Source organism: Buceros rhinoceros, unplaced genomic scaffold, assembly GCF_000710305.1.
Source record: "Buceros rhinoceros silvestris isolate BGI_N320 unplaced genomic scaffold, ASM71030v1 scaffold29159, whole genome shotgun sequence".
NCBI lineage: Eukaryota > Metazoa > Chordata > Aves > Bucerotiformes > Bucerotidae > Buceros > Buceros rhinoceros.
The window spans coordinates 17,622-25,515 of NW_010430207.1; the positions used below are offsets into that span (position 1 = coordinate 17,622).

The following is a 7,894-nucleotide window of genomic DNA, read 5'->3' on the forward strand; positions in this document are numbered from 1 at the left end:
GCTGTAACATATAGCGGGTGCTGAAGGTAGCCACAGACCTAAACACCCACAGTCATTCACAGCCCGCAGTATCATATTAAATAAAACCCAGCGAGACTGCTTTTACTGACTGTTCAAGTGTCCCAGCATCGGTCTAGCTGAGGATTCATTGTAACTGGAACAGGGATATATTTCTGTGGAACAAATGTTTCCGAGCTCCTAAAATAGACCACGGTTAAACTGTGTTCCACATCAAATGAGGTTTCTCTCCTGGTCATATGTCATACCAAGCTATGACCAGCCCAATAACGACCCGCTTGCAGCTATATGGTCTATTCTAAGAGAAGTCACGTGGACGACCCAAAGGCCCTTCTCAGACAGGATTGAGGAATCTGGAGAGAAGAGGGTGACCCACTGAACCCATGGGGTGGTGGGCCCAAACGCAGCGCGCTCCACTTAGCCAGGGTGTACTCAATGGGGCTTAACCCGAGTATCTCCTAAGGAAACACTGCTTTATGGTAAAGACTGACACTTATCAGCGTTGGCAATTCTGGTTTTCTGCTCATGCTTTCAGGAGATTTTGTAGGGCTCAGGTCTCATGCATGTTTGAAGCTCATGCTGGTTTTGTGTGTCTGAAGACAGATGAGCTGCGCAGCCCCTGCCAGTTCCCAGCAGTGACTCTGTTCCTCCGATGGTGAGTCTGTGCATTTACCGTCAGTGTGCTCTGCCAAGCAAGCAGAGCTTCTTCCTCAGCCTGCAAGTCTCTGAGGCTCTGGTTAGCAGGACTTACCCCACAAAGCCAGTGAAAGACTGTCAGTGCAGAGCAGCAGGGCAACAGAAACAGCAAATAAAGAGTGTTCCCCCCTAACCTGCTTTGCATTGTTAAGTATTTGCTTTGCAAGGAGAGTCACCATTTCCTCCAGCCCATCCCAGCAATTCCAGATTTAGCACAACCCATGTTTAGTGTGGCAGAGGGAGCGTCCTTCTAAAACACAGGCTGGAATATACTTTACAAGAGAGGGTTGGTGTCTTCCCTTCTGCTGCTCCCAAAACAGTTCATGAATTGCTAAAGCTTGGGAAAGGAGATGATGGAAAAAATACACTGGGAAAAGTTTTCCATGTTTAGAGAGAAAAATAAAAAATGAACAGAGCAATACAGGTGTGTTCTTAAGTAAGGAGATCCAGGGCTTAACACAAAGTTGAGTAACCGTTGAAGGCATTTCTCTTGTATTAATAATATATGCAGTATCCCACTGTTATCCAGTATGCCTTTGCTAGGATTTTTCTATTTTTCTATGTTTACTGTTTATTCTGTTTCCTTCCAGTGTTTCTTCCATACCACACCAGAACTTCAGCCTTCAGCTAAAAGCATTGCCTCCATCGTGTTTTCAAATACACATTAGGCCTTTGACTTGAAATCCTTATTTTAACCTGTCCAGATGTTGGCTTCAGGGGAAGGGGGAAAGTGGGAGAAAGGAGACAGGAGTTGGTGAAATCCCCGTAAGACTTTCCCTGCTTCTCTCCAGCCAAGGGGTCTGCTGTGCCACATGGTGCAGAGCAGCTGTGCTGCTATAAAAGCCCTGAGCACCAGCCCTCCTTCGTCCACACAGTGGCTGCATCTGCCTCGAGGGCGGTCCCCCCATGCCAGGGCTGCAGGAGGATACCTGGCGATATGCGTTATGCAGAAGTGTAACATGCTGCCTGCCTAGAGGAAAGGAAACTGGAGCCTGGCTTTCCACTAGTTAAGCTTATCCGTATGGGCAGATATAGGCACAGCACAGAACTTTCAAAATAACTCCTGATTTTCTTAACCTGGTTGTTACCCATGAAATCAGAGTGCACACAGAGCCATGCAGTTGTCACATTCACGAATACCATTAGCTATCACGTACCTGTCAGCTTTTTTCCCTTATTCTTGTAGTATATGATGAAGACAACAATGCCGATTAGTGCCACAAAAAACAAGATGACAATCAACACGTATAAGATCCTGTTTGTTTCTGCAGGATGAAAAAAAGATAGTGCTATCAACATGCAGCTTGTACTCAGCAGTATGACAATCCTTGCTCATTTCACCTGCTTCTCCACAGGAAAGGGGTTTTTTCCTTCCTATGTGATTTTCGGTTTCTGTAAAAAGGACGAGAGCTCCAGCCCTCACGCAGTTCTGTGACAAGCAGCCTTACTGAAGGTACCTGGTATCGAGCCATCTCCATAAAAAACAGTCTTGGTGTCTCAGAGAAGTGTGATCCAGTCATGCTCCTCTGAAAGTCCCCCTGCAAGCTGGCAGCAGCCCATGGGCTGTGCTTGCTCTCCCTCAGGTGATGGAGTACATATATCTCATGGAGACTACAGAATTCAGCTGGCAAAATTGGTCCTTTATGTCAGGTATGAAGGATCACTGTATGCCAGGCGAGCAGCCTCCACACTGGAGGAGGGAACGGGCAGTGGGCAAGAAGGGAGAGCTACATTCAGCTGAGACTGCACCCACTGCTGTAAAGTAATAATGGAAAGACACTGCTAGACTTTATACAGGTAACGTGAGTATGGAATCAGCAGCCTGAAAACAGGAAAGAGCTGTAAATGTGACAGAGGTCATGGGTACAGCAGCAGTGCTGCTTGCTGTGCAGTTTCAGTGGGAGGTGTAAAGCTCTGCTCAGTAGTGCACATGGGCCCTGGAGCCACCAGGCTTGAAGTAATCTTTAAAGGTGGGATTTTCCAAGGGTGCTGGTCTACAGCTGCTCCCCCTAGAGTCACCCACAATGGGACTGGAGTTAAGCCGGCCAAAAACCCTATAAACACTCTCCTCCCTGCTACTTTCTAACAGATAATCTGTATAAGGACACATACCGTCTTCTGATGGCCCAGGCATCTTCCGTTCTGCACAAACTGCATCTGACTTGTCAGTTCCAGGCATGATTTCTGCCATTCCTAGAGCTGTACAGCTACAACGAGAAAGACAAAGAGGCTACGGTCTCCAAGAGGAAGCTTGTCGTGGCTCCTGCACTTACACAGGGTAGTACTTTCTGTTGTGATGTACAACATTTCTCCTGCATTTCTCAACCCTTGAGAACCTCAGATACCTTATTTTCAGCTGTGTCAGCTCAGCAGTTCTGTTGGTTCTGCTCTCTCTTGCTTCCCTCCAAGGAGAATTCAAGCTTCAGGGTGAGAACACCTTTCTTGCTGCACAGCCAGCAGAGATGCTCTGCGTGCTCTGCAGTCAGCCTCAAACACCCCACTGAAAAGTGCTTTCGCCCAAGGTTCTCCCTGCCTTCTGGCTGTTGTGGACCTTTTACAAGATACAGGGACTTACTTGGTCCAGGATTCACACTTGTCGGTGGATGAAGCAACCTTTGAGAAGAAGCCTCTGGGACATGGTATACACGTCGTGTCCTTGTCTTGTTGCACTGTGTGTAGTAAAGGAAATAAAAATTCATAGCTGAGTTTCTGTGGATTCTTTTCAGGTGAGGGGAAGGTGACTATACTCCCCATCCTCCTGCTCCACCACCACCCCTTGCCTCAACCCCTCTGAAAACCTGCCTTAAGAAAGGATGATGTTAGGTAACATTAGAGCAGCAATGACAGTCTCATGTAAGCAGAAAGAAGTGTGCTAGTCTCACCTGAGCACTCCTCAACATGATCAAAATGGGAAATGACCAGGAGCCATGTGCAGTTAGCGTAAAATAACACACAACTATTACATCCTTCCCCTTCCCTTAACTTTCTCCTGTAGATGCTATGCCACAGACAGCAATGGTAACCGGTATTGTCACTTCTGTGAAGCCGCTGTAAATGAAATGCTGTAGCAGGATTTGCTAGAAAGGAGGAAAAACAGCACCACTGTGCTCCAGGCCCATGCAGCATTTCATCCTCCATTACTCTATTATGTGCTGCTTTTTTGGGGTTCCTCGTGCTCGGCGCACCTCTTCCCAGTGTTTGCTACAACTCTGAACTTGACTATCTCTATTTCCCACTCACAAAACATCTGCGCTTTGGTTTTGATCAGACTTTAGATTAAAATAAATGTCTGTAATAAATCTTTCATCTAAAACAGAATACTCGGGCTACCTGAAAGGTGTTAATCACTTCTATCTTACTTCTAACATTATAAAAATGCAAAGTGGTGTCACTGGACAACAGTTATTACAAATCTGGCCTCAGAACAATCCCCAGTGGACTGCTTCTCTAAATACTGGAGCAATGTATGACCTAGTGACTCAGAGCCAGACACCTCAGCAAGCATTACAGATACGTTGAACACTTGCAACTATTGCCATGTCCACAGGAAACCTTGCCAAAGTCACCTGATACAAGATACGATTTAACCTACAGGTTAAATATCTGTAATAGCACAGGTAGAAGCCTTTGAAATGTGCACAGTCCAGGAAGGTCTGTCATTGCAGTAGCAACGATAACTCAGATATGTATCTTCTGTTAACAGCATCTGAGAGACCAACGCATCGTCTCACAATATCACATCCCTCATGACGCTGGCCTCATCCTGTAGGTCTGAGCTGGACATTTCACTTCATATGCCCCTCTTCTGGATCTTACCAGGATGCTTGACTCCAAATCCTGGAGCACATATGGTATTTCTCTGACAGCAGTCACAGTCTTCGTTCCAGTGGTAGCCCATTGTACAAGCACACTGCCGCTGGAACGTGCTGTTCCCTGGGTTCACTTCTCTCAAAGCTTTCCCTAAAACAGAAAGCAAACAGGAATAAAAATCTCTGTAATAATAAGCCTGAAGTTTACGAAACCCCTGTTCTACCTATTTGATTTGCTTGAATGACAGATGCAAAACTGTTCACATTAGAGGAAACGTTGTCTTTCAAGAAGCATGGGAGACCCTTGATCAGCACAGGGCTCCTCACTGATTGCGCTCCTGAGCAGTACTTTTCCTTGTAGCTGCTGTAGAAAATAAACAGCTATTGCAAAGATGAGGCAAACACAGTAGAGGAAGTGAATGCACAGCATGCTGGGCAAAAGGACAGCCTTCAAGATCCAACTCACAGGAGTGAATGGCCCCAGTGAAGATAATAATTATCAGCAGCATGGAGATTCTGGCTGCGGTGCTCAGGACAGCACAGAATCTGCTGTGCGAGGACCTCCACCTCCACCAGGTTCTTCTGCAAGTCCAGCCCCCAGTGTCAGGTACCTGAACAGAGCAACTTCCCTAGATCCACTCTCCCATCTTTGTGCTTTGCTGATTTGGATTCAAAGGTTCTTCAGTACAAACAGCTCACCTTGATCACATATTTTATGTAGTAAGCATTTATCTTCTTCATTCCAGACATCCATATATTCGTTTGGGCCACATGGCTGGCACACGCTCTCAGAAGCACCAGTGCATCTAGCAGACATATACTTTCCTGTGAATGAGAGGAGGACAGGTAGGTCGTTTGCAAGTTTGCACACCAGTTGTCTCAGGAGCTTAGGGAAAATAACAGGTTGGGCTAACACAGCCATACTGCTGTGGACAGTCATTCCTTCCTGCCACCTTTTCAGTTCCTCAGTCTGGCCTCCATTTGGTGTGGCACTGATACATCCGCAAGGCTTAAGGCCTGGCAGCACTCTGACCTGCACGCACGAGAACCAAGCTGCTTTCTGTCTCCTGCAGTGGTTAAGTGCTATCCCAACAAAACAGCTGCTATGGCTTTGGCCGAGGTCAGCAGGACCTCCTAGTGCAGGACTCCTGCACTAGAAGGCACTCGTAAGCCTGAAATCATGCCCCTGCGAGGGTAGGTGCCAACAGACCGGTAGTCACACGAGCGAGCTGCTGTACCGACCCACAGAGCTGTTGTGGATGAGCTTTTCAGTGACAAAGTCGGCACAGCCCAGTGCTCACATACCTGGCTCACACTTTGTGCAGCACCGTCCGGAGTATTCATAGTGTTGTTCACTTTCACATGGCGGAGTGATTTGCAGTGACAGCTGGAGCAGAGGAGAGAGAGGACGTGAGCTTCAGACCTACCCGATCACAGTGTAGGCAGAGAGGTGGAAAACTTGTCTTCTGTATAGCGTTTTGGATAGCTAAGCAATAAACTTCCCGCACATTTATGACCTCAAAGGCGCTTTGTAGGCATGCTAAGAATACGTACTTGATGCTGTACACACAGGGACTTGTAATACAGCCAGGTGATAAATAAATAAAACAATACCTTGTCATTTGTTGTGAACTTTTGCCCTCCTATATAACCTTTTCTTACAGTACTCTATTATTTGAAATCTATGACTTTAAAACAATTGCAAAGAAAAAAAGGTGGCATAAAGACACTTCTGTAGTCTCTTCCACAGGTATGACTTCAGACCAAGACCCAGGCAAATGACAGTTTTAATGTATAACATTAAGCAAACAAGTAAGGTGAATGATTTATATTCCCGAAAAAGGAGAAGTTCCCAGCTTCCCAGTGGGATACACAATACTCCTGACTATGCCCAGATAATATTAGACCTTAAGTTTGCAGCTTTTTATGGCTCCCACTGTGTCCTGCAGAGGTGGTTCCATGGAACTGAGGCAGCCATACAGAGAGGTGATGATACAATTAAGCCAACAGCTTTTTGCTCCTCAGAAAATAAAACAAACCCAACACAAACCACCCTCCCAATCCACCTAAAACTGTTACACGAGAGAGCATCTGCAAAGCAGGTAGCAGTGTTGCCTCTAGTTCCTTTGGGCCTTCACATCCTTTTCTTCCTCTTGGCTGCCTGCACACGCAGTGATCCAACTGGCGCACAGCACACACGGCCCCCTTGGCCAGGCTTTGGGGCATGGCTTGTGCCGTGAGGATGCTGGCCAGCCCAGCACCCTGCCCAGCCCCTCGCTGACCCAGCTTTGGCTGCCCTTGAGTCTCCCAGCAGCAGATCTCCAGGCAAACTCAACACCTGACAGACAGCTGTTGATCTTGCAGTAGATAATACGATCAATATCTGGCCCGTAGCAAGGAACACTTCCTCAGTCAATACAGTAATCTCCTTTACTTGGAGAACGCTGCAATAAAGCTTCTGCTGCTGCTTAAAGGGAGCATTTGCCGTCTAGTAGCACACTGACACTGGTTTCCATTCCTCTGCTTAGTGTTCTCCCCTTGTTTCCTCCAAGTCTTTACTTCTCCTCTTTCCTCCTTTTCCAGTTTCAGCAATAGCAATCTCTTTAAACAGAACACATTTTTCCCTAAGCACCTTGTCCTCTTCCAATGCTGGGAAAGGTCTTGTAACTTAAAGATGCCCCGAAGGTTGAGTTTTTTCTTTAAAACACTTGGCTTGGAGTTTGAGACATGGGCTGGTGCGTGACTTGTGCTTACCAAAACTGTGCTAGCTGTGTCTGCACACAGTAAGTACCTCAAGCCAGAGGTCTGGAGCGACCCTGCTCAGTATCCCAGCTGAAAACACTCCTGAAGGAGCTTGTTTTCTGTAACACACTTTAGTGGGGTCTGCCAAAACACTAAGCTGGCCAGCACGGGGTTGAGGTGATGCTGTGAGGTGACTGAGCAGCAGAGGGAAGGTCTTGAGCGACTGGTTCCCTGTTTCCAGCCATTTGGAAAGGCAACAAAAGTGGTGAGACAAACAACAGGTCCAGTCACTCGCTTTTTGTCACAGAACATCCTCTTCCTCCTTGTTTGCCCCAGTTTGATAGTTCCTCTTTAGAAGAAAAGACTAAGAAATTACTGCAGTATCAAACAAGGGCAAAGTCATCCTTTTTAAGGAAGGACATGCAAATCTGCTAAAGAGCATTCAGCTAAAGGCTCTGGAATAATTTCTGAGAATCACAGCTCAGCCTGAGCAGAAGCAGCAATCCCCTGGTGCTGAGGCCAGGGGAGCAGGCTAATTGCTCGGCCACTTTTTTGGAAAGCGTTTCATTCCTCCACGTGTTACCATGTAAAGAGGGCTATTGTTATGCTGTAACTCACAGCTACAGCTG

General features: G+C 46.8%; 1 protein-coding gene across 1 annotated transcript in view; it reads right to left on the reverse strand.

The window, feature by feature from the left end:
• TNFRSF11A (tumor necrosis factor receptor superfamily, member 11a, NFKB activator) overlaps positions 1 to 5,910 on the reverse strand; it is a gene marked incomplete at its 5' end in the record, with an annotated part of 13,327 nt that extends 7,417 nt beyond the window's left edge. Inside the window, 6 exons of the mRNA XM_010142960.1 lie at positions 1,872 to 1,979; positions 2,827 to 2,921; positions 3,290 to 3,383; positions 4,531 to 4,674; positions 5,223 to 5,348; positions 5,829 to 5,910. Of these exons, the coding sequence (XP_010141262.1) occupies positions 1,872 to 1,979; positions 2,827 to 2,921; positions 3,290 to 3,383; positions 4,531 to 4,674; positions 5,223 to 5,348; positions 5,829 to 5,910 (649 nt within the window). The remainder of the gene's footprint in view (positions 1 to 1,871; positions 1,980 to 2,826; positions 2,922 to 3,289; positions 3,384 to 4,530; positions 4,675 to 5,222; positions 5,349 to 5,828) is intronic.
• Positions 5,911 to 7,894: the final 1,984 nt, after the last annotated feature.